At 40.6% G+C, this 27,510-nt stretch overlaps 1 protein-coding gene across 1 annotated transcript in view; it reads right to left on the bottom strand.

Annotated features, from left to right (window-relative positions):
• LOC130082679 (thyrotropin-releasing hormone-degrading ectoenzyme-like) overlaps positions 1–27,510 on the bottom strand; it is a 135,334-nt gene that overhangs the window by 10,604 nt on the left and 97,220 nt on the right. The window contains exons 10-16 of the mRNA XM_056247513.1: positions 17,453–17,541; positions 16,112–16,245; positions 15,915–15,970; positions 9,194–9,341; positions 7,386–7,483; positions 7,069–7,176; positions 2,740–2,907 (exon numbers count right to left, since the gene is read on the bottom strand). Coding sequence (XP_056103488.1) covers positions 2,740–2,907; positions 7,069–7,176; positions 7,386–7,483; positions 9,194–9,341; positions 15,915–15,970; positions 16,112–16,245; positions 17,453–17,541 — 801 coding nt within the window. The remainder of the gene's footprint in view (positions 1–2,739; positions 2,908–7,068; positions 7,177–7,385; positions 7,484–9,193; positions 9,342–15,914; positions 15,971–16,111; positions 16,246–17,452; positions 17,542–27,510) is intronic.

The following is a 27,510-nucleotide window of genomic DNA, read 5'->3' as shown; positions in this document are numbered from 1 at the left end:
GATGATTGACAGGCCAGTTTACTGTGACAGGATGCAACACAGAGCAACCATTAAAGATGCAATCGCATGACGTGATAGTATGTCCCAAAGCTTGTCTCTCCTGCTATACACTCAAAAGTATATACTTTTTCTTCACAAAAAGAGTACATACTTTTAGGGCGTAGTATAAGAAAGCGAATTTAGCATTCACCAGTTCCTGTTTTCCTTTGTTCAGTTTTCCCGCTTCTCCTTGGTTGTCATGGTAACTAATATGATTTGCCATCACATTCAGCTGTGTCGTCCTTGATCACCTCGTTTCCCTGTGTATTTAATTTCCTGTGATTTCAGTTAAATTTGTTTGGTCTTATCTGCGTTATGCTGAAGCTATCCTATGTTTGAATTACCTGTGTATTGAATTTAAGCCTTTCGGAAATGTCATCTTTGTGTATTGATATACTGTGACAATAGGACAGGAAAAATGGTCTACACTTGCTAAATCATTCAAATTAGACCCTATACTGACTAAGCTACTGAAAGAGATGCTTCCAGAAGTTGTAGATCATCTTCTTAATACTAATTATTTATTCATCATTGTCATTAGGATATGTCCCAAAAACTTTCAAGCTGGCTGTGATTAAGCATCTTATTAAAAAAATATAGCTGCAAGCAGCAATTAACAGGGTTCAAGCGTTTTAAGACCTTTATGAGATCTGCTGTGCTGTTAGGGTTTATGTTGACCTGAAATGTAGGGCTGACACCATAAAATATGCACGAAAAAGAATACGCTAATAAAACACCATAAAATATGTCCGAAAAATAATACGCTAAAACACAACACACACACACACAGAAAAGAAAGGCTTAAACAATAATACTTGACACACAGTAAGCATGCTTACACACACACACACATGCACACATATTTTGTTGTAGATACAGATATTTGAAATAAATAATGGCTAAAAAATGTATACTACAAGTCCCATTTGTATAACACCATTTTCAGGTTTCACATTACTCAAAGTGTGGCACTATTGTCAAAACTGAAAGCTCAGTACAAATGAAGTGATAAACTGACAAAATGTGATTGGGTTATAATAGTGATTGTATAATGTCTTAATATGAATGCAAAATCAAAACCTGTGAAAAGAACTATATTAGTGAGTACAATGGCAAAATTACGATTATAACCAGCAGCAGAGGACCACTCATTGGCTCAATTTAATTTTAAAAGTGTTTGTTTCCAACAGTAATCTCCACAAAGCAAGGCAATTGTCCATGTTAACTCCATTTAGCATGCCTACACACATCACACACACAAAGACAAATATGTTTTCAATGTTATTGGGCAAATGGCCTATGAGGAGTATGAAAAAGTAGATTGTTTTGAAAATCCAAGATGACATGAAATCGAAGATATATGTTTTGATCATCTTGAGCCAAGGATTCTAATGGCATAAGGCTCAGTATTGGTTTAGAGTTTAATCAATAGCCAGTGCTATAGTCAAGCCAAGCTCATTGGAGTCTGATTAAAGGCCAAGACAAGAAGAAGGTCGACCATAGGACTTGCAACTATAGTTGGCTTTGGGAAATGCAACCCTGGTCTCAACCACAACTCAACTACAAATCAGAAGGAAGGGTGCATTATATTTCAAGCTCCAACATCAACCCTTAGTCTATCTCTAACATCTAAACGGAACCCATCAATCACACTGTGTTTCTGTATCAACATTCCTTTCAACCAGAGTACTACTTGATAAGTTACCATCAGAAGCATGTGGCCTTCAAGAGTTTGTATTGTAGGAGAATGCTGGAGGTTCCTGCAGCGGATTTTGTATTCATGGTTCAGCTGCCTGACTTTTAGATGTTGTATCTAGGTGTACTGTGTATGACACCCGAGTCATGGATCACTGAGAGCTTGTAATACTCATTGATTTTAGCTTCAAGGAATGCAATTACCACAATACAAAAAAAATGAAAAGGTTCCTTGCTGAATGTAATTTGATAAAAAGTATTTTAACATGAAGATGAAGATGCCTGGATGTAATGAATGGAAATGTGTGCTTGTTAAGTGTGGCGCTATTTATGTTCTTCCTCTAGTGAGGTACACCACATCCCTCTAAACAGACTCATGCTGAAGATTCCCAAGAAAATTTACTTTGGAGTGCTGAACACTCACTGCAGAGAGGGGTCTGTGGGTATTTTCATATGGGCTAGTTTCTTTCTCTCATAGCATCTATTAAACAATGACCATTGTAAATGGAGATGTCAAACCCACAGTGAATCCTAAGAGAACTGCTTCAACATATGTCTGGGCTGTGAGATCCTCGTCTGGGCTGGACAGGGTGTAATCCGTCACCGTCCTCATCCAACTATTGAGTCAGGAGAGGATTTAAGGCGCCATGGAGACTTGTGGGAAAAGCTCCGACGGCAGCCATTGTTTTTACAGCCCTGTCAGAGGAGTGAGTGCAGCTCTGCTGGTGTGAGCGACATGATGTGGTGGAAGGGATTGAATCGGATTACTTCATGAGGTACAGCAGACTACAAACAGAGTTAAGGTCAGAGGAGTGCCGTACATCCTCCAGAGACTTACAGATACTTCTTGCTATCAAAAGAATGGCAATTTAGAAGATTTGTTTTAGATGCTAAACCTTCCCGCTAAGACTGAATGAGCAATGTGTTATGCTCCAGTAACTTGTTATTTAAATTTCTTTGCCTCATCATGTTATTGTCAATGAGTTGGTAAACGAGTCGATTGACCTGTTGAGCAAGAAGATGTTGTCACTGCAGGTCAAGGCCTCCAGAAGAACCTTCTTCTCAGAGATGGCTGTAGAGGAGTGAAACTTCATCCAGATAAACTCCCACACGTCCTCATCCATCAGAGACACGCCTGTGCAGTACACAATGTCCTGCACATTAGGTGGAATCCTGTGGGACAGAAGATTGAAATATCTGATTGAAGTCACAAGCTGAATTCACATTTATGTTTGGATATTTTGAGGTAAACATTCACAGCTAGTAAATGATATCATTAGCATTTAAAATACATTTAACATGTACAACTGCATTGATGGAGTCAAAAACTTTAATAGAAAACAAAGATTGACTTTTGAAGTTCAAAAATGTTGATACATTGATTGGAATATATGCACACTCAATGGTGCTTGCTTGTTCATTCAACATTTACTGATGTTTACATTAGATTCACATGGCAGATCACATTGTACACACCTAATTATTGTTCTAATTCCTGAGAAATACATTTTCCCGAAGAGAGATTTCTTTTAAAACAGCAGACATTTGTTTTGTCCTCATGGTTGTTCAAAGATAACAGGTCACAAGTCAATGTTTCACCTCCAGAAGAGTCAATGAAAAACAGTGTGAGTGTATTTTTGCATGTTTTTATTTGTACGCTTATGTGAGAATGTGAGGTGTCTTTTGCGGATTCATCTTTCCGCTCAAATTGTCTGTTGTCTATAATTTTAAATCAAAGATTTAAGATTTCAAATGGACCACTTTGGCTCAAGTGGTCTTCTGCTGTCCGCAATCACTTAGAATTCTGTCACAGCAAGAAATGTTCACAATAACACACCAGCTGATCTAATTTGATGATATTTTCTAAAGTTAATCATTTAAGTGGGGAAGATCGGACCCAAATCATCCCAGCAGGCCTCCTAAAGTGACAGTGCAATATATATAGTCTAGAGATACAGGTTATAAGTATGAGCTCTGAATGGACCCATAATATCATCTGGTTATAAATCTCAGAAAAGAATAACAGTCTACAGTAGAGGAACACAGAGAGAAAAGTATCTCTCAGGCTGTGAGACGATGCATGTAATATTCGTACAGGAAGAAGAAATAACATTAAACCTCTGGAGGAGCTTTGGCGATACAGTGACTGAACTTTTGATTTGCTCAAACAAAGCGCAATAAAGACCTGCTGATTCTGGATGAGCCGTCGGAGCCTCTGGGAGTTTTCAATGTAGCAATACAAAGAACGGCACATTCAGTAAGATATAAAATCATGTCACATCCAATTGGAGCGTATAGACTGAAATTTCCGCACCTGTGAAGGTGATGTCTTATTTATGACTGCCACTGACAGGAAGTCTATGCGAATTCAGAAACGCAGTTAAACAATAATATTTGTGCCGTTCTGTTAGCTGCCATTATATCTGGAAAATTCATGACTTATAGAATATTTTCAGAATGAAAATGGTAGAGAACACAATCCACCAATCTCTTTTTACTTCTGATATTATAACATGAATATAATGGTTTTCTGTATAATGTGGCTGTTTGGAGGCAATAATTTATAATTAAAAACTGTTATGAGATTTGTATATACCTCTAGACCTTATTTGTCTGTGAGACACTTGTGTTCTTGAAACAATGCACAAAGTTTGTGTATTTTACAATGTTTGAGAGTTTATTGTTTCAAATAGAGACTAAAACTATGTGACGCACTATACAAAAAAAAAAAAATGAGCTGGTTCAGTTTCCCTCGACAGAAGCGTCTGACTTTATTTTCAGCCCTGTCTTCTTTTCTCAGTCTGTGGTATCTTGTTTTTAATCAATAAAGCACACGAGGAGGTTTTGTCAGAGTTTGTCTTTGGCCAGTGATCTGAAGCCTTTCTTTGCAGCTCATAAACTCTGCTGGGTCATTCCTGTGACATTCACCTAAACCATAAAAAGACATAAAGGTCAACACATTCCTCTTTTATGTGCTGCTTATCCCTGAATATCAAACTGAACAGATTCTTTTTATTATCCCAGCAGGACTAGAGGTCATTTTTTGAAGAAAGGACAATGAAGGACACATCTGGCAGATCCAAACGTCTGCTGTCAGGTCAGATGAAAACGGCACAATTTGAAAGACAATTTAGAACAGTTAAGGCACATTCAATAAAATGCAAAAGTAGTCGAAATTATAATAGTATCAAAAGTATGCTAAAACTGATACCATAAAAACAGTTGAGAAGAAAGCCAGCAACTCTAGCAGATGCATTTCAGAAATAATTTATTTCCATCTGTTGACTTGACAGTCGTACACGAGAAACTAAAGCATTTTAGGTGCCTTTCATGAGCTCTAACTGTCTGTCAGCAAATTAAACTAAGCTGTCCACATGATGATACGTCCATCAGGAGGGATTGTGTTCAGTACCGACTTCCTGTCAGTTCAGACACGATCAGAAACCTCACACTGGACTCCATGGGGTAATAATTACAGAGCCACTGCCAGAGCAATTGAGCCGTTTCAGGGCAAAAGAGTGGAAAATCTTTGCCTGAGCAGGTCAAACACTGGCTGAATACAACTGTGTGTGTAGTTCACATGTTGAAAGCAAGAATATAGGCAAAAACCTTTTAAGAGCAACTGCTGCTATCAGAGAAGCTCATGTCATATTAGAGACCTCGACAAGTCATTAAAAGCACATTAAGTCAAGGTCAATATGTGACACATTATATGTGTAATAAAGTATCCGTGTGTGTATTTAATGTCTATCTGTCAATTTTAAGGCACAATTTTGAAGCCAGCAAGCAAATATCCAATGTATTTGAGGTTGCTAATGTGTGATGAACAGTGTGTGTGGTCGTTCATGTGTTGGTAGGCGTGCGGCCAACTGTTTGGCTCAAGGACAAAAAAAAAACTCCTAAAAACTGGGCAAACACAATATCATGTGCATGGTGAAAACATTTCTTCAGACACACAAACACAATCCTGTTTATTCTCCATTATGGCCATTAGTGCCTGCCGGAGGGCTGGTGTGTTTGACAGTGTGATACTGCATACATGCATGTGAACATTGCTGTGGGCAGCAGGGAAAACAAATCAGACTGTGTGTTTCCATGGAGACTTGATAGAGCTCCTACTGTATGGATGTTGGCAGGGTTGATGAGCAGGACATATTGATCAGACCTCAAAGTGTCCACACACACCACACTCCATTCAGCGCTGTGCCTCGATAGTATTGCAGAAATGTAATGTGCGTTTGACCAAATCGAAAAGGACAACTGTGGCTGTCACTGTTGAAGTATGGTTTCTCAATGATGGTTTTCTTATTCATGTACTTTTTCTTAGGTTGAAAAGCAAATGCTAAATTGAGGCTAACACCAGGTTTCCTGCAGGACTGTGTTTATGCAGCGGTGCACCAAATCACTACCCTGGAAATCCAAAGTTCTCGCGAGAGCACAATTTGAATTTGCTCAGCGAGTCACTCTGGCATTGAGTAATGATGCTCATTAACTATGCCCTTGTAGCCGAGCTGCACCAATCACATCGGGTTATCTGATATAGGCGGGCCAGAAGCGAGCTAAACAGATGACGACAGCGCTGCGACGTCGAAGTCATCAGTAAACATTGCAAGATGGCTATGGATGAACACCAGTTGTTTGAAACGGCTTTGGCTGCTACAATGAACGAGTTAGACTTGGCTTTTTATCTAAAAGAGGAACAGAAGATGGCGCTCGAATCGTTCTTTTGCAAGAAGGAACTTTTTTGCTGTTTTGCCGACCGGATACGGCAAGAGTCTAATCTACCAGTTAGCTCCGCTGGTAGCTAAGTGTATGGGGCGTATTGTTGTGATTGGTCGTAGTGTTATCCAATTGCGTGTAGTGAGATTTTCAAATGCATGCTTGGTGCCGCCCCTCGAGTTGGGGTGATTTTCATTACTCAATGCCAGTCTTTCGGATTTGGGTCTGTATTTCCAGGCTACCAAATCACAAAAAAAGGCCAAATAACATGCTTAATATACAATTTTTTTTAAACATAATTGTAAGTCTTTTACATTTAAAGGGTATTTTTAAAACAAAAATCTTTTGAACGTGCAATTTTAACTACACCACTATATAAACTTTCTGTTTGTAGCAGTCCAATCTGATTTAGTTAAGCGAGTCGCTGTAAACTGTATTTTGGGCCGATTCAGTGATTATCTGATTTAATCTATGATTTAGATTTAACTAATTTGAGAAAGAGTTCACAGAAGAGATACCTCAAAACAGCATTAACTGAAACCTTGAACTTCATTATGGTGTTTTGCAATACGTTTGGACAGGAGTACGTGTTTGTCACTCTGTAAATTTGCTCACCTGTTCTTGTTGCTGGAAATCCAGTCTGAAATGAGAGTCACAGCTTGGCGGTGACAGTGTTTGCTTCCAAAACTGCAGGCCAGCATGATCACCTCTCTCTGCAACTCTCTGAGGAGGAAAGAGGGAAGGATACCAGCAGGGAAGAACAGCAGCAGGAAGTTAAAGATGGACGAAGGGAAAAAATGAAAAATTAATGAGGTCATTCCCATCTCTGAGGTGGAAAATGTCTGACTTAAAATGTCGGTGTCCTTACTTAGACTACATATAAGTTTATAAGTGTAATACATAATTCAATAAAGATGAAATTCAAGACTCACTCGGCCTGATAAGCCGCCTGCATGAAGGAGCCGTCAGGGGAAGTGCTTGGCCAGCCCAACTTGTGATACTTTGGTTCCACCTGTCTTAGAACATAGTCCTGACGAACAAAACAAAAAGCAAACAAAAGTAAAAAACAAAACACATGGTAGAAAATGAGTCTGGTTGCCATGTTGAGACCAGGATTTACATTTCTCTAGAAATAACTCTCACTTGAAATGCGCTGTGTACTTGTATAAAGTATGTATACTTGCTGTATAAATGTATAAAGCTCATTCCCGACTACATCCAGACCATTTATGAAAACCAAGCTGAAAAAATGGGTCATTATTAAGATTTTATGAATTAGCTTTCATCTTAAAAAAAATATTAAAAAAAAATAAAAAAAACTATAATACATAAATACACATATATAACTGTCTGGCCAAATTATTCAAGATTTGACTAACAGAAGCTGTGAAGAATGAGACATAATGTTGTTTAAAACTTAACATATTATGTTGTTTTGTGTCATATACAGTATAAGTGTGTGTGTGTGTGTGTGTGTTTTGACTCTCCATACGGTTGAGGGAAATGTAACAGCAGGTGATGTCATGGCTAATTTAGCATGACTGCTCTCCTTCATGCCCTCTTACTGAGACAAGTGAATGATCACAATTAGACCCTGCTATGCTGCAATTCAACTCTTAACACACACACACACACACACACACACACACACACACACTTACACGGATAAAAGCACATACAGTAAACACTGGGACAGCGTTAGAGGACATTGTTTTCCATATTGTGGTGGACCGTACAGATGATCAGGTGTGTTTGTCAAGCTGTTACTACAAACATTGAGTGATGTGTTATAGTTTTGCCAACAGAGTAACCTCAGTTTGACAATTAGTGACGGAGCACGCACAAACACACACACACACACACACACACACACACACACACACACACACTCACACACTGGTTTGGACTGACGGTTTAGACACCCGGTCACATGATTTGAAGGCACTTGACTAATTTGCTCCAGCTGTTTCCTGTCTTGCATTACATGCTAAACATCTGCTCTGTCTCACAGTAAACACAATAAATGAGAGTTACAGAGAGAAGACACTAATAAATTCATCACACACTCACTGCAGACACTAAAGGGTCGTCCATTACAGAGGAGGGGCAGAAATGACTCATGCGCACTGAGGGATTGTGGGTAGGCGTGTGAATGCTATTCTGAATAACAAAGTGATAAATGAATATGAAAGCGGGTGGACAAGTAAGACAGAAGCCGGAGAAACAGAGAGACTGTCTCACACTGTCATGATTGGCCGTGTTCAGAATGAAATACTAGCATACTGCACATTATACGCTGCATATTATTTATAAAAAATTGTACATGTCTCATTCTGATCAAATAACGTATCTAGAAGAAAAAGATAAAAATGACAACTGATATTGGGCAGGTTTCATTCGTCACACGGGAAATTGAAATTGAATTGAAAAAGATTGAGTCACAACATGCACACTGTTTACTGCAGAATAGTATGATATGGTAGTACTCTATTCTGAACATATAGCCATTAAAACACAACCGATGGTGGAAATCTCTCTGTTTTTCACATCTCTGAGTTCCAAAAACAGGCATTGTGCCTGAAACTTCGTGGACTGTTGTGGAATAATGATCAGAGGAAGTCTTAAGTTCGATCTGTCGAGTCATCTGAGACGTGCTGCCAGATATCAGCTGTGTCTTTCTTATTGCACTAGTCAAGGTTAAAATCCAACAGACACCAAACGTATGTGAGATCAGACTCACGCTGAACAGGCTGTGGTCTTCAGTGCGGTCCAGGAGTTTGTCCAGCTGGTAAAGAGCTCGACTAGCAGCGTGCCAGGGCAGAAACTCGCTCTCCTGAGACAAATATGAGATCATCTGCAAGGGGACGTTTTGGGGCAAATACCCCGCTCTAGAGAGAAGAAAGAGAGTAGGAGGATAAGACACTAGCAGCACATTTGAAGCATATTTCCCCTTTGGTAGACACATCGTTAACATTTGATTACAAACAGTTCATTTTGTTCATCATCATTCGTTTAGAATACCTGCCAGGCATTGTGCTTCTGCGTGGGGAGTCGTAGTGTGCTGTAAGAAACAAAAAAACTGCTTCTCCTGTACGGCTACAGTCGTGTTTAATTTGCATAAATCCATAAAACATAAGATCTCTTCTAAAGGATTCAAATGTCTTCTCCTTTTTTCCCTTCGGTCCTTTCAGAAATGCCTACAACCCTCCATTGAGAGGGGAAAAACAGAGAGGTGGCCAATATCCTCAGACCAAAAACACAAGAAAGACGAGACTTTCCATGAATCTAAAGAACGTTTGCTAGCAAGCGTCACTCTTATATTAACTTACTGCCTAGAACACACAAGCAACCACATAACAATGTTTGGAACAGGCCAGCATTGTCGCTAGCATCTTTTTTAGGTTCATAATAATGCATACTTTGTGTGTGATATGTAGTTTTATGTTTATTTGAGTGTTTTGCTGTTAGCTTAGCAACAGCAAAACAGCTAATGGCAAACTCAATTGGAATCAATTGTCAGTCGTATCTGAGTGCACTTCAGATGAGTAGTGCTAATTTGCATGCCACATGAAAAGAGCATTTGAAATCAGTTGCGTATGTCAAGTGAGTGGCGCTACATTTAGCTTGATCAAAAACATACGGAAGTTGAATCTGGCAGCATTTTATTACGTATCTCGGCAGTTTGGAAATGAAGGGCCAGATTTACTAAACAGGGGAAATTAGCGTGAGAGCATAATTCCAAAAAAGCGAGTTCTACGCATGATCTACTGACGACATGCAAATTAACAGCCAGATCATTTCCATAATGACCAACGCAATCTACCAAGAGCAGCGCAAATTAGCGTCTGGTTTAAGACATGCTTTTTTGGGCAGTAAATAATGGCACAAATACCAGTAAATTGACTAGCGCAAATCTCAGTAAATCACCTTACATGATTCATTTAAATACTCTCCTCCCATAAATTTTGTGTCTGATAGGGAAACTCCAAATGAATATGCAATAAGATCAGCCGCAAAAATAACCCTGTCCACGCCTTTTCAGTGCAAATTTTTCACTGCGTGACTTTAGTAAATCCTGACAGTAGTTTTTTTAACGCCAAATGAGGGTTTGTGCTTGATGCTGGTTCAAAATCTATTAGTTTACACATCATGCTCTATGGTAAAAGCGTTTTGAGGTCCTAACATAGTATTGTGCAAGTCATTATTAATCGAAAATCTGCCTTTTCCTTTCTACAGTGAATTGTATATGTACTATTTTTTTAAGTTTTGCAAGACTGTCAAAAAAAAGAAGAAAAATTGGTAGAATCACCTTTTCCAATGAGCCTGGGTTGTCTTTTTCAGTTTCTCATTATTTTATGCAGAGCATAAGCGCTCTGAATCGGAGGTCAGGCGAAAAAGGAAGTGATCAGACTTGTAAACGGACTCATTAAATTCCAGAGGACAGATTCACCCAACACAGATTTAAGTGGAACATTAATCACAGTTACTCACAGACACCCACTGTTAACCAAGTAGGTTTTTAAGATTTCCAGACAAACTGATTTGCAATAACATAAGCAGGAGACAATTGAGGATGTGAAGAATTAGAAACTATTTCAACATCTCCGTGAAAAAATCAGTAAATGTGTTTATAGTATCAGGCAAAGGTGAATTTATTTGTGTCTGATCAGGAACTGTTCTTATTTCGAACAGCCTGTTAATATATAAGAGAAGTTTTTATTTGATTTTTATTTAATATCTGCCTTTAATATTTGAAGTTCAGGGATTAGTGATCCTTAAAGTTTCAATATGAAGTCAAATGTTCATTTAATACATGGTTATGGAAAAGTATTGAAACATTGTTGCTCAATTTATTTAAACATGACCAAAATATTCCAAAAATAAGAGCTCAGAAATGCTTTATTTGACTGACTCTCACATTTCTGTTAGTCTTTTTATTGGAGTCAGGGCGCAATTGACTCTATACACTGTTGAATTATTTAAAGTTAATGCAACTGGCTTAAGGATTGCAGTGGCTTTTACACCTCGGGCGTGTATTCATTTTCAATAATTCAACACTCTGGAGTCAATAATGCTATTTATCTCCAAACATTTTCTAAATGCTGTGTCTAAAGCATGAGTAAATGACTTCTGTACAGCATGGATTGTGTATATTGCTTAGAAACCAGCTCAACAGACCTGGAACTACTTCACATTTGTGCAGTTATAGAAAATGAATCAAAACCACTGTGTCAACCAAACAGAATAAAGCATTAAACTGTGGTCTAATGAGCAATAATTGTATTAAAACAAACGATTAATCAGTCTATAATGATGCCAAGGCACTTGAAACACTCATCGGCTGTCTGTTATTCTTTCAGACTGATTACATGGAAATATTCAATTTAAATTGTCAGGATTGATGTGCACACAAGACATGAAGGATGCAGTCAAGAGCTTAATAACATTGCATGTGCATTAATTATGTTTTGTTTCTCATTAAGCAAATGCGCTTAGAGACACTGTAGCACATAAATTATTGCAAAGTGTTCACCGGTCAAGTCACATTAAAGGTGAAGTGAATGATGGCCAGTGGACGACACAAATCACATCTTGTTTGGTCCCATTGACCTCTAGAGAGTTAAACACCGGTAATTAATAGACTAAAGGAACACACAGTCTGTAATAGTTGATTATTATAAATATACAAACAATTTGTTATGTTATATTATGACATATATGTTATATTCTCATATTTTAATGTTCATTCAAAGTAGTAAGACTATTAAAGTTAAAGTGTTTCTTCATATTTTTGTCTTAAAATGGTAATTCTTTAGAGATAAAATAATTCATAATGGCTATCATTTATATTTAGAGACGCTTCCACTGGACCGGAGGACATTCAGTTTTTCCGTTTCATAAAACTTTCCTTTCTTCCTTGTATCTTTGAATTATTCAGCTTTCTGATCGAAGGTCGGAGGGAAAATGTTCATTAAATATGAACACAACATTACCATAAAAGTGTCATGAGGCATTGAAGTTCCCTGCTGTTAGTGAGCACAGTAATGAAAGAGCTGATCACTCTCATGCTTCAGGAATGTGCCAATACACACACACAACGCCTCAGAGAAACGTGTTACATTGCACGAAGGCCATTTATCATTGATAATAGCACTCCAGAAGAACAGCAAGGTAAAAATAAGAGTACGCTGCTCTTTAAAATTGCCTGCCATCCTTCATTTTCAATGAGAGCTGGTGATGTCTGGCAACATGATCGTCAGCGACCATTCGAGAATTGAAAGAGTCTCTAAAATTCCAAAAAGTTTTTTAATTAATGAGAATATAAAGAGTAACATCACAGTCAATAAATAATTGCCTTTTAAATTGGCCTGTAATTGTAGCTGATTTAGATGACGCTTGAGCAGAGCATTTCGAGCAGGCCTATTAAGAAGCTCCATCACTGAGAGAAAATATTGTGCAAAGGAAAATAATATGGAAAAGTAACCAAAATATTCTCCTGGCACTGTTGTTTAATTCTTTCTGGCAGTTGTGTGATATGTGTTGTATGACAGAATTGTCGACAGGTGTTGTGATGTTTCACGAGCGTCGCAAACAAAACAACCTTCTGTCTTTATGGCAACAACCTGCTGATGCTAATGTCGGGTTAGGAACAGATCAGCGTTTTTATGGAAGTTCACATATGCTGGTGATCAAAATGACTGTTGACAGTAACTGTTAATTGCTTAAAAATCTACATGAAAATGACTATTTTTGCATTCTGACACTGTTTTCATGATTCTTAAGCACATAATATTAGTGTCATGCATTGCTTATTTGTGTTCCTTGTGCTTTTATTTTGTAGTATTTTAGTTATAGTTTGTGTCATAGTGGGTTGTTCACATTATTATGCACATTAAATATGATCTTCAGTCTCCAACTAGGCTTCACTAACACTAGCTTTCTTCTTCTCAATTGATCCAGCAATTCATAATCACAATAAAGTCTTTGTGAGTCAGTATTGATCTGTGTGAATGACTCCCATGAGCACCAGGGGCATTTAATTAGGTAACATCCCTCGAGGCATTCAGTTTCCTCAATCATATGAACACTCTTTATCATCCCAGTAATTTACAGAGAAATGAGACATTTTACACACTGTGATTAACGATGATGCTGTTTTTAATATGCAGGTTGGTATTTTCGCTTCTTGAGAACGTAAGAGCCAATAACCACCTCCACAGATCTGAGCCTGAGGTTGAATAAGACATGCTGTTAACATCTGCTCATTTTATTAAGAGTAGCTGCAAACTAAAGCAGAGACAACAAATCATGTAAAGACTGAAATCAGGAACAAAATGGTTTGCCTTCAGTCCTGTTAACTTTCAATTATCAAGCTCTTCAGTAAACAAGGCCGAGGCGAATAAACAGGCTAAATGAACATGACGTACTACAACACAGGAGGAACAAGTTTCCTTTCTCGGCTCAATATGCCGGCAATAAACACAAGTGTCCCTGTGGGTTTGTCGTCAGTCGACTGAACTCTCGTGGTTAGGAAACATCTTTGGTCAAAAGCACAACTCTCCACATGCCTGTTAAAGCCCCGTCTATCTCAACATGAGCCGCACAGCGCCGGCACACGAGCCTGCGGTTTCAGTTTGAAGAACAGCGTTGCTAATGCTAGCAGAGCATCTGGCAGCTTCCTCATTTAGTTTGGTGGAAGAATAAAAATGACTGTCCAAAGTGAATGAATTTTAAAAAAGCAGCACCTAAATTCAATGTCTAAAAGTCCACCAGTGAAACTCAAACAGGGATTTGGCTTGAGAAATGAATCAGTTGGTTTGTAGCATCAAGAGTAGCTGCCAGTGACTGAATATGTCCTTCATTAAGGAGAATGAGCGAGTCTTTGAATCAAACAGAGAGGACCTTAGGGAGAGCAGTCGTTGCTGAAAGGACTAATGGCAGCTTGCAGCCTGTGGCACAATAAAGTCTCTTCTCTACCTCTACCGTTCTGTCTTTCCTCCTCTCACATGTGAGTTTCCAGCTAATGATGAAGCTCTGAAGGATCGACACAATGAGACCGCAGTGGAAACAGAGGTTTTCCCTCACTTTCTTATTATCCGCTATCGCAGTAACGGCTCAGTGGTCTCACCGCAGGTCTCTCATCTTGATGAGCTAAAGGCTTTTTCTTCACTAAGGCCTTCGGGCTAAAGGAGAAAAGAAGATCAAGAGTACAGTACAAAACAAGAGCAGCATCTGTCAGTAATGAAGGTCCAGCTGTAGTTCACTGGATCTGACTCTTCTGTCTATTGTGATGGACGGCTTTATCAAGATCCTTTCAGGCTGACCTGAAGAAAATGGGTGTTAACTTTGAAATGTAGGTCTTTCCAAATGCTTGCTGCCAAATTTCTGTCTTTCTCTAAAAGACAAAGAAATCAAGTATTTGCAAATGTCATATTTAATAATAATATGCTTCATTTTTGAATGACAGCAAGTGGATGAATCGTTATTTTCAGAACATCAATTACCCTCAAAGAGCTTTTTCATAATAATAGGAACATTTTCATAAATGTCTGGCTAATCGTTTCTGATTGAGTTGGTTGAACTGCAAAACGTAATGCATGCCCTAAAGATGAATATCTTATAGAGATTTTGCATTCTATGCATTTCTACAGCTGGTGAATGTGATAAGATTTGATCATGTAAAATGTGATTCTTCTGGCATCAGCAGATCATATAGAATATGTCTAGTGATGCTACTGTAATCAGCTTGGAGTATGTTATGGATGCGAAATTACAGTTGAAACAGTTTTGCAACACTTTCACTTCCATACAGACCTGTTAATCATGATGTAACCTTCTGAAACTTTCAGCCATTGCAAGCACCTTTCTTTTGATTGACGTGTGAAAAATCCTCCAGTATCAAGAGCTCTTTAGGGAAATCAGGTTTCAATTCATGATTCATCAGAGTGTCATTTAAAAATGAAGCCTATTATAATTAAAAACATACAAAATACAAAGTAAATTATTTAAATGCAGATCTAGTTTGGTAAAAATGGATATAATATGTTTTAAAAATGATTATTGTGTTTTCATGGATAAACAAATTAAACAAAATAAATTGGTGCATTTAATTATGAATTTATTTAATCACACTTAATTTCACCATACCAAAGGTCAAAGAAATGTTTTGTTTTAATTTAAAATCTTGTTGATTTTTTTTTTTTTTGTGCTGAAAGCCTGACTTGGACTCAATAGGTCTTAATAATCCAAGAGTTTTCCTCACCACTGTCACTTTGTGCTCTCTCACCGGTAGGTGAACGACCTCCTGAAATAATGTGACAGTTACTGAGAGAATAAAAAGCAGGACACAATAAGCCTGAATAGTCTAGGGGTTTCTGCAGGGGTGTGAAGGCTGTTAGATGGATCTCTAGTGCAGGTCTCAGACTCTCTGAATGATTCTGCATGTAACAAACTGAACCCACCTCGCCAGGTTGAAGACGTCATCGATCAGACCGGCCCTGTTCCCCACCGAGATGATCTGCCGCAGGAGAGAACAGCACAGACATTTACAATACAGCAGGAAGTGATGAGGAGAATGAGGAAACAGAAGGGGGGAAGAAACACTTTGGATAAAACGGGAGGAGTCAGAAACACTGACAGTTGTGGAAGAAAGGAATACCTTTGGGTTGCTCATCAGCTGTTGAATGAGAAGTCTCCAGTTGTGGAGGTCGTAGTTCACTCGGAAGTATCCCGTTTGATTGATGTTGCCCAGCAACCACGTCTCGCCGCCCATGTGACCCACTCTGTGCCTCTCTATAAATACAGCAGTAAAAAAAGTTTGAATGACACTTCTGACAGTCACTGTAGCTCAACTCACATGCTTATAAGCAGAAACATGCGGCGCTAAATGATGCCTAGACGCTCACCGACATATGTGAATATATTCAGATTACAGGACGTTCATAACAAACAAAATGTATATAAAGCAATTAAACTGACTGCATTTCTAATGAAATATAAACCAGTCATTATAGTTCATATGGACTGATATATTCTACCTGACAGTGAACTTGCAAATCTTTTTATGGATATCAAATTGTGAGCACATTTATCATCTTTGAAATGAACTCAGACCTGCACAGAAATATACACGAAGAGACGATGCATTCAGCATTTTGTATGTACAACATCTGTAATCTATTGTGTTTGCCACGTTCTCAACCTGTAATATTCCAGCCAGACCTTGTGCTTTTTAATGGCTAACAAATGCACTGGTTAAGTGCTTTCGAGCGCTCATGGACTCAATGGATTTGCAGTGTATCGTGATCCAGGAAGCATCCAACCGTCAGCGGACAGATTTCAAGAGTCATGCGGTGAGTTAATGCATATAAAAGGGCTCTCTATGTTACAGTGTGTGTTTCTTTCAAGAGTCATTGTCTCCGGCTCGGTGTCATCTGCATTGTTGCCCTGCTGAGGGCCGTTTTTCATGGAAGGAGAGCAGAAAATGGAGGCTGTTAAATGGTCTCATAATCAGGGGAAATTTCAGCTCTGAGCCACATGGATCGCTCGCAGAGCAAATTCAATTCCGGCTCTTGGAATTTGACTCGCTGCGGCTCCGTCCAAAGAAAATCCGCCTCGTTCTCCCAAAGGAGAGGAATGTAATGGAATAGGATTGAATGTAATGATGGTGGACGTGTGGGTGCTGCAACAGTGTGGGAATCACAGAAGAATAGCATTGAAGTGTTTAGTAAAAACATATTTACATAAATACAGAGCTGAATTAGTCATATTTAAATCCAATTTAAGAAAAACTTTTTTATTTGGTATCTGTCACTGGCTGGATTTCATGGGTCAAGGACATGAGACCTTTTTTTTTTTAATCAGGTCTAAAAATGGGAAGTAAAAAATGTCAGGGTGATATTAAACTGTCCTGACATCATCACAATGAAAGAAAATCCTCATTAGAATATAATGTGACTGTCTGTCCATAAGCTAATAAAAGCACTTCGTATAATTGTACCTGTTTTATTGGCGACCCACATGATGGTCTCTGTTGATATGTGACTGGAGTTTCCCACTGCGAACGTCAGCGGTATCTGCCACTGGAAGCTGAAATAAGACAAAGAGAGAAATAACAGATGAAAAGCTTCTGTTTGATCCCAGGAGTTTAAATGTCACTGCCGGCCGCAGATACAAACTGTATGACGCGCATAATCTGACACTATATGGACGCCCACGATTTAATGGGATTGTGGGATACATTCGTGCAATATCCTCTCTGTCTCAACACTAGAGTGACAAAATCAGGAGTATCAGATGATTGTGAAGCTCGAAGAAAACCCAGCAGTGTCAAAGCTCAAAGAAATCAGCTTTCATTCTTTCCCAGAGTGCTTTGCTTTCTCTCTCTATCTCTCTCTCTGTCACACACACACAGCTGTGTATCACTCGTCACCCGATCGCTGTCATGTTCTGTGTCGCCACCTCATTTTGATGTCGATTCATCTGTGGCTCTAAAGCTTTCATGTGCTATTGTGTGTGTATGAACATCTCTAGGTATGAGAGCCTCTCCAGTCAAACTCTGTCTGACAGCTGTCACAGTGGATGGCCGCCCCTCTTTCAGCCTGTCAAAATGTCTGACACACACGTGGACGAGTTCTGCTGTCTGCCAGCGTAAATTACCCCAGACAACAAGAGTGCAGCTAAGCTGACCCAAAGCAATAAATACTGTAACATTATGAGATCTAATGTAAGACTGAATCATTTGAACACGCTCCAGACAAATATTTGAACTTTAGCTTTACCTTCCTCAGCTTTTTTTATGGGTTCACTGCATGTGCACTGGGAAATTCGGAAGATCACGGACAACAACAGTCAATTCTGTGTTATAGGTTTAATGTTCTATTGCTATTTAATGTGTTTTCAAATGTCACCGGAGTGTGTGAAAAATGACCAAATGTGCCCATGGACCACAAAAGCAGTCTTATGTGTCAATTTTTTTTAAATTGAGATTTATACATCACATGAAAGTTTAATAAATAAGCTTTCCATTGATGTGTGGTTTGTAAGGATAGGGCAATATTTGGCCGAGATACAACTATTTGAAATCGGGATTCTGAGGGTGCAACAAAATCTAAATATTGAGAAAATCGCCTTTAAAGGTTTCCATTTCTGTTGGCGATTGAGCTGCATCCACTTACAAAAATACAATTTTGATATATTTAAGGTAGGAAATTTACTAAATATCTTCATGGATCACGATCTTTACTTAATATCCTAATGATTTTTGGCATAAAAGAAAAATGTCATCGATAAATAAAAGAAAAGAAAAAAAAAAGATAATTTTGACCCATACAGTGTTTTGTTGGCAATTGCCACATATACCCGTGCAACTTAAGACTGGTTTTGTGGTCCAGGGTCACATATACTGTATACTTGAAGTTGAATGTCTAGTTAATGATCTTCAATTAAAAGTATAGTTAAATCAACAGATTGTTAATAACTAAAGAATATGTAAGTATGGTATTTAGGGTAAAAACGTCCCTTCTGTAGAGGCTAAACGCACATTAATTGACATGATAATAAATAGTTGGCTGGCTTTTTAATTTGTTGACAAGACACGGTTACATTCAAATGGTCGATATCATTATAAAGTTGGGTGTCTACCATATTTATAATGAAGCCATCATATTTAAAAATGCAATTTTACTTAAGGTGTGCCTTTAGCCCCATTATACTTTATTCAGTGCCTGATAACTTGATAAGAAATGACAGAACATCGCTTAATGGTGTTTTCATGTTTAATCATGAAAATGTGTTAATGAATGTCTTTTAAATTACACATCATTTTATCAAAGTTTATACAACATCCCTTCCTTTGGATAGCATGTTAACATCTTAGCTATCTTAGCTTAGCTTATGCCCCTACAGTAACTTCTTAAGAAAAGCTCTTTTCATTGGCTAGAACAACAGATCATGATAAGCCGTCTTTTATCTTGAGACAACATGCTAAAAAACACTCTGACAAACACATAGCAACACCCTGGCAACCGTCAGAGCAGCCTAGCACTGTGGCAGTGAACTTTACACAGGCACGCACCACATATTCCTCATAAATGTCAACATTTAGTCATTAAATATGAGAAGAGCCGTCTGGATTATTCATGATGTCAGTCTTGGATGTGGGGAAAGGGTTGGATCATTAAGGATTTGTGTTAGTTGGAAAACTGACAGGAACGGACACAAATCCTTTTCAGGCTGCTGGTGACTCACCTTCATTCATTCAGGAAAGATGTTTTATGTTATTTAATGTGTCTTAATTATGTCTGAACAAGCCTCAATGAGGGTTTTGTGAAAAGACAGACCGAAATCTCTGTTATAAACAATATGGGAACTCTTTAAAGCCTTTATGCATAATGCTGTAACGGTCACCAGCTGGAGTGCCCTTGAGAGCCACCAGAGGGCACTCCACACAGACTATTATCACTCCCTCACAAACAACATTTCCCATAACTCACTGCCCGGACTCATCATCACTGATTGCATTCACCTGTGTCTCATTACCCTGTTAGTCTCAGCCTATTTCAACCTTGTTCACTCATTCACTCACGGCGAAGTTTTGTATGTTGTTGCACTGCATTTCCGAGCATTTTCCTTGGTTTCATGTCTCTTGTTTTTTGGATTTCTTGCCTGTTCCGTGGATTACTCTTTTGCCTCTGACCCCTGCCTGTTTTGTTTGTTTGTTTATTTGGACTGCCTTCCTGTGTTTTGACCTATTGCCTGTATTTTGGATTACGTGTCTGGATTGCCTCTTCATTAAAGCTGCATTTGGATCTCAACCTTCGTATCTCGGAGCAGTTCGTGACAAATGCATTATAAAGTAATTCATAATGTATGCTGTAATGCATTATGTATTTTAATAAATAACCGCAACCAAAGTTAAAATGCATTATAATATTTGCAGATTCCTTAGTTCACCTGAAATTGGTTGTTTGTCTGGTGTTTTAATGCATTATACTTTCTTTAGGCGTAACATAATTATTACAATGTATTATAACTGTGGTTAAAATTATTAATAAGTCCAATGCATTGTAAGGTGCATTACAAGGCATATTCAATGCATTAAATTACTTTTAAAATGCATTATTAAAAAAGGTTTAATTAAAGTGTTGCCAGCAAGATTTTTAAAGGCAGCAGAAACCGCTGTAAACAGCAGACACTGGAGATGCTGGGATGAAAGTTTGTATCGCAGAGGATATAACTATAACACAGTTGAGAAGACATTATGCATAAGATGAGGCTATATGAAGCCTGCTGGGAAACAGTATTTAAACGCATATGTTTATAAGGAGACTATAGAGAGAGATCCTGCGGTAGATGAGCGCTGATAACAATACTTATGAATTCCAGAGATAATAGAAGCATCTGTGTGTGTGTTCAAATGAAATCACACAGCTACATTTACATAAAACTGTGTTCATCAGTGGGATTGAACAAGAGAAGAAAGCAAAAGAAAATTAAAGTTCTCCACAGGCTGGTAATTTGGTTGCTCATGTTTGTTCATTTATGGAAGCGTCTGTTATCATCATCGTTATTTACATCCCTCAGGAACTTTGTGTTATGGCCCAGAGCTTTAGCTAAAGCACGAATGAAGAGTGCAGTCTCTGCAGCAGACGGGTAAAGTGTGTGAGAGATGACACATGTGGGCATCATTTAATGTTTATGGAACAAACCCGTGTTTGTTATCTGGAGTTATAGATATTTTTCACTTGCTCTTAATGGATAATATTATATAAATGAAAGCACCATGAGAGGCAGTGCATTACAGTGATTTTACCATGGTCAGGAAGAGTTGTTATGCACACATGTGAAACGGAGACCCTGACGATGGCAGAAACAGAATTAAAAAAGGTACCAATTCTAAATAAATAATAAATGAGTATCCACAAATAAATAAATAATACTTATACTTGATAATATTTAGTAATGACAGAGAAATGCCTGGGCCTTCAACACTATATCACCACTGTAAAAGAGTAACAGATGTGGTCTGGATGTGTCTACATTTAAAATTCACTGTGATTAACACACTATCCTCTCTCTGCTCATGGGTTTTGAGGTCTCAGTCTCACTGTCTCTCTGTGCGGGTGTGATAATATATCAGGCTCTCTTCAGGGACCGCTGGCTTTTTCAATCTATAATGAGTCACTGGGGGCTTTTTGTGGCTCAACATGTGTGATACTGTAAATCCTAAAAAACACTTTTATCCCGCACTGAAGAGAAGAAAAAATACAAGTGTCTTAATTTGAAACCTTCCATGGATGTCCACACAGGCTGGAGTTTGTGTTGAGCTTGAGCTGTTGTGTTCATTTATGTTTTGTAGACTTGTGTTTGACTTTCAATCAATTACAGAGCAGCGGTTTGAAACCACTGGGACCGTGAGGAACTGGACAGAAGAAGATGAGATATGACATTATTAATATGCATTGGCAGACTAGATCTGCTGCTGCTGCTGCTGGTTATTGCTGCTTCTGCTGCAGAACAAGTACAGGACTTGCTTTTGCCAATACATATTGCACGACATGCTGCTGCTGTACAATAGAATACATGAATTACAGTAGCAGATCTATAGAGGTGGAGCTGGGGAAGTTGGAGGGTTTCTGAAAGCACGCTGGAAACTGCTATAGCAGACGCTAACCAAGTATTTCAATGTTGACCAGCGAGCTCATTGGGTACTGAAACAGCAGGAAACAATCAGGTGTGTCCTATAGAGATGATGTAATTGAAAGCAGATTAAGTGCAATGTCAGAAGGATAGGCCTATATCAGCCTGTCTGTGTCATGACAAAAAATTTCATTTGCGCAGAACACATTTTTTTTCTCAAGTCATTATATAGCACAGAAAACTTTTTTTTGTCAAAACTAGATCCTTTTTTTTTTTTTACTTTATTCATGTGACCAGTAGCTTCATTTCAGATGTGTATATGTGTGTTCCCTTTCGAGGGAACTCGCGATGCGTCACTTGACGCTTTGGGAACGCCCCCAGCGTGAATGCGTCTGAGCACCAATGTCAACTAGTCCAATGGAAAGAATGAGCGTCACGGGCGGGTGACGTCATGACCAGGAAGGCATAAGAGCACATCCGGTGAAACGCGGCATTAGCTTCTGTGTCTCAGCAAGCGATCTGTGTTACTCTGTCTCTGTCTATTTATTGTTGTCTGTTCGATATTATTGGGAAGAGTTATGGCGAAACAACTTTACAAATTCTGTGCTTCTCCCTGCCCGCGTTATTTAACGGGTGGGGACACACACGAGCTTTGTGTAGTTTGTTTGGGAGTGGAGCATGCGGTATCAGCCTCCGAGAGGGCTGATTGCAACATTGTGAGAAGCTTTCGCTTCGCATGCTCCACTCCCGCCTGTCACTTTTCGAGGAAAGTGGCCAGGCTCGCGATCCTCGGGGTGCAGGACACGCGTCTGCCGAGGCAGCGCGGAGAATGCATTCCTGTGGATCGCGAATAGGATCTCGTTACGGGGTTGGAGACGGGTCCGCGGATCTTATCTCCTCCCTTTCCACGAGGGATCCAGTGCTCTCTCTCCGGTCTCGGAAGCCCGCGCTGCGGTCTCTTCCGCCCGGGGAGAGAAATCAATGCTTCAGTGCTCTACCTCCGAGGAGGTAGATGTGCTGGGCATTGAAAGTGTACACAATCATGGGGGAAGTGGATTTGCCATCTCTTCCCCAGCTTATGAGAATTATACACTCACCGGCCACTTTATTAGGTACACCTGTCCAACTGCTCGTTAACACTTAATTTCTAAGCAGCCAATCACATGGCGGCAACTCAGTGCATTTAGGCATGTAGACATGGTCAAGACAATCTCCTGCAGTTCAAACCGAGCATCAGTATGGGGAAGAAAGTTGATTTGAGTGACTTTGAACGTGGCATGATTGTTGGTGCCAGAAGGGCTGGTCTGAGTATTTCAGAAACTGCTAATCTACTGGGATTTTCACGCACAACCATCTCTAGGGTTTACAGAGAATGGTCCGAAAAAGAAAAAACATCCAGTGAGCGGCAGTTCTGTGGGCGGAAATGCCTTGTTGATGCCAGAGGTCAGAGGAGAATGGCCAGACTGGTTCGAGCTGATAGAAGGGCAACAGTGACTGAAATAACCACTCGTTACAACCGAGGTATGCAGCAAAGCATTTGTGAAGCCACAACACGCACAACCTTGAGGCGGATGGGCTACAACAGCAGAAGACTCCACCGGGTACCACTCATCTCCACTACAAATAGGAAAAAGAGGCTACAATTTGCAAGAGCTCACCAAAATTGAACAGTTGAAGACTGGAAAAATGTTGCCTGGTCTGATGAGTCTCGATTTCTGTTGAGACATTCAGATGTTAGAGTCAGAATTTGGCGTAAACAGAATGAGAACATGGAACCATCATGCCTTGTTACCACTGTGCAGGCTGGTGGTGGTGGTGTAATGGTGTGGGGGATGTTTTCCTGGCACACTTTAGGCCCCTTAGTGCCAATTGGGCATCGTTTAAATGCCACGGCCTACCTGAGCATTGTTTCTGACCATGTCCATCCCTTTATGGCCACCATGTACCCATCCTCTGATGGCTACTTCCACCATGTCACAAAGCTCTAATCATTTCAAATTGGTTTCTTGAACATGACAATGAGTTCACTGTACTAAAATGGCCTCCACAGTCACCAGATCTCAACCCAATAGAGCATCTTTGGGATGTGGTGGAACGGGAGATTCGCATCATGGATGTGCAGCCGACAAATCTGCGGCAACTGTGTGATGCCATCATGTCAATATGGACCAAACTCCCTGAGGAATGCTTCCAGCACCTTGTTGAATCTATGCCACGAAGAATTGAGGCAGTTCTGAAGGCAAAAGGGGGTCCAACCCGTTACTAGCATGGGGTACCTAATAAAGTGGCCGGTGAGTGTATATAGCCTATATATATATATATATATATATGATAGTTTATATATTATATATAAAATAAAGTGTATATATATAAAGAATGTATATAAAAAATATATATATATAATAATAAGCTGGTGGAGGTGTTTACTAAGGCTGTAGATAAATTAAATATTTAATGGCCAGCAGAAATAAGGGGGCACTCGTCCTTAAAATAAATTGTACGAGTTTCCTTCCCTCTATTTTTCCACCTCCATCACGGGGCCTTCCATTTTTCCTGATCTGCACAGCGAGCTGTCTAGATCATGGAAAAAGCCTTACTCATTTTTTAGCCCCACATTCATGTATATTCAGATATTTGGGGGTTAAGAGAGTATGGCTATGGGGCAATACCCCGGGTAGAACAGACACTTGCGAGCTATGTCTCCCGGTTCAGTATCGTCCCTGAAGGCGTCGGCTTCTCTCACTAAACCATTAAAGAAAACTATTTTTTAATCTAGTGGGAAAAGCATATATGGCAGTGGGTCTAGCACGAGCCTGCTTGCACACTATAGCAGTGCTGCAAGCATATCAGGCTGACCTGCTGTGGTATTTGGCAGAAGTGAGGGAGTTTGGCCCGATGGGGTTTGAGAACTCCGTCGGGCCTCAGATTTATCTCTCAGGGATGGCAGCCAAAGAAATGTGGTCACTGAGAGACACCTCTGGCTCAATTTGATGGGAATCATGGAGAAAGATACAAGATAATCTCTCCCTCGCTATGTCCAACCCACTGGGGCTGCTGGGCGTGAGCAGCTCCAGCCGGCTAGTTTCTCATACACAACACAGCAGCCAAAGCCTTCAAAGCAGAAGCCGGATCCGAGGACCGTTCTTCATGCTGAGAAGGCTGCGGCTCAAAAGAAAAGGTCTGGCGCCACCGGCGTCAGACCGGTGAGGGCAGCCCCAACCGGGGTGGAATGGTGTACACCTCATTATACGGTGCCCTTTCCATCTCTGTGCCCTCAGGGGACCGTTCTGCCAACCCCGCCACCCTTGGTGCTTCGGGGCGCAGCGTTCTCCAGCAAGCTTCTGGCGCAGCGTCAACTCGACATTGCGTCGGACTCGCGCCCTCTGAGGGGGGTTCGAAAACAGTCAGTTCGGGTGGTTCCTGCCAGTATGTTTCAGGTCCCCGAACTGGCTGTCTTTATTACACCAGAGGCCAGCCTCGAGGGGCTGGTTCCCTTGGTAGATTTTCTGGCAGCGCGGAAGCTACTGCCAAATATATCTCTATGGGTAATGGTAATCTCTCTGGTAATGGAGCAAGGGGTAAAGGCCCTGTTAGCAAAGAAAGCTATAGAGCAGGTGTACTCACCCGACATTGCGTCGGGTCTTTACAGTCATTATCTCATTGTTCCAAAAAAGGATGGAGAGCAGCGTCACATACTAGATCTTCGTCTGTTGGAGTGTTTGGTGCTGGAACTCAAGTCCAAGATGCTGACACTCAAACAGATCGTGACTCAAATCAGATCCGAGGACTGGTTTGTCACGATAGATCTAAAAGACGTATACTTCCATATCTCCATCCTCCCTCAGCACAGGAGGTTCCTGAGGTTTTCTTTGGGGCAAAGAACACCAGTATCAGGCACTTCCTTTCGGTCTAGCTCTATCACCCCGCACATTCACAAAGTGTATAGACGCAGCTCTGGCCCCGCCAGGCTGCAGTGTATACGCATTCTGAATTGCATAGATGACTGGCTGATTCTAGCGGAATCAGAACAGTTAGCGGTTCGGCACCGAGGTGTCGTTCTCGCTCATATGCAGATGTTGGGGTTGAGGCTCAATGCCAAGAAGAGTGTGCTTTCTCCAGTACAGAGAACCACTTTCCTTGGTGTGGTATGGGATTCAGTGACGATGCGGGCCACTCTGTCGCCCGTTCGTGTAGCTGCTATCCTAACAGCCACAAAAGAGCTGAGGCTAGGCCAGTCACGCACTGTAAAACAGTTCGAGAGACTGTTGGGTCTTGTGGCAGTAGCGTCCAACGGGATACCTTTTGGCCTGCTGTACATGAGACCTTTGCAGTGGTGGCGCAGGACCAGAGGGTTCTCCCCGAGGGGAAACCCACTTCGTATGATCAAGATCACGCGGCCGTGCCTTCGTGCCTTGGTTATATGGAGGAAACACTGGTTCTTAACCCAGGGTTCGGTGTTGGGAGCTCTTTGCCATCGAGTTGCTATCTCGACAGATGCTTCCCTCACCGGCTGGGGAGCGGTATTGGAAGGCCGCTCAGCTCAGGGCTTGGGAGGAGTTATCATCTCGCTTGGCACATGAATTGCCTAGAGATGATGGTCGTCTTCAATGCGTTGAGACATCTCCTCCCAGACCTGAGGGGCCATCATGTGTTGTTCTGAAACAGTGACTGTTAGGCCTCAGGGCAGCAGCGTTCAATGTGATACCCTTTGACCTGCTGTACGTGAGACCTTTACAGTGGTGGCTCAGGACCAGAGGGTTCTCCCTGAGGGGAAACCCACTCCGTACGATCAAGATCACGCGGCAGTATCCCCGCGCCTTGGTTATATGGAGGAAACTCTGGTTCTTGACCCACAGACAACACGTTGGTGGCCTATTATTTTGGTCCCTCAGGAAATTACGCTGTCTGAGGGCAGTGTATATTCCAGGGGGGCCAGAATATTGGAGCAGACACCCTGTCGAGGCAGGGGCTGAGGCCAGGGGACTCCACCCCGAGGCGGTGGAGCAAATATGGGAGTTTTATGGCCAGGCAGAAGTGGATTTGTTCTCGTCTCAGCATACAACGCACTGTCCACTCTGGTTATCCCTCACTCAACCAGTCCCCTCGGGGCTGGTTGCTATGGTGCAGACGTGGCTGAGGCTACGTCTGTACGCATTTCCCCCTGTTGCTCTGCTCCCAGGAGTTCTGGAGTGATTCTGCCAGGATGGAATAAGCCTATTTAGTAGCACCACCCTGGCCGAGCTGAATTTGGTTTGCGGACCTAATTTTTCTCCTCGACGGACCTCCCTTGGAGGTCCCGATCAGGAGAGACCTTCCGTCTCAGGCAGGGGATGCAATATTGCACCCCCGGCAGGGGATTTGGAAACTGTGGGTTTGGCCTCTGAGGGGGCCCAACTCATAGAGAGTGGTCTCTCAACC

Source organism: Rhinichthys klamathensis, unplaced genomic scaffold (genome assembly GCF_029890125.1).
Source record: "Rhinichthys klamathensis goyatoka isolate OS25496 unplaced genomic scaffold, OSU_Roscu_1.1 h1tg000048l_1, whole genome shotgun sequence".
NCBI lineage: Eukaryota > Metazoa > Chordata > Actinopteri > Cypriniformes > Leuciscidae > Rhinichthys > Rhinichthys klamathensis.
Note: the sequence above shows the minus strand (reverse complement) of the source record. Positions and strands in the feature narration are given on the sequence as shown.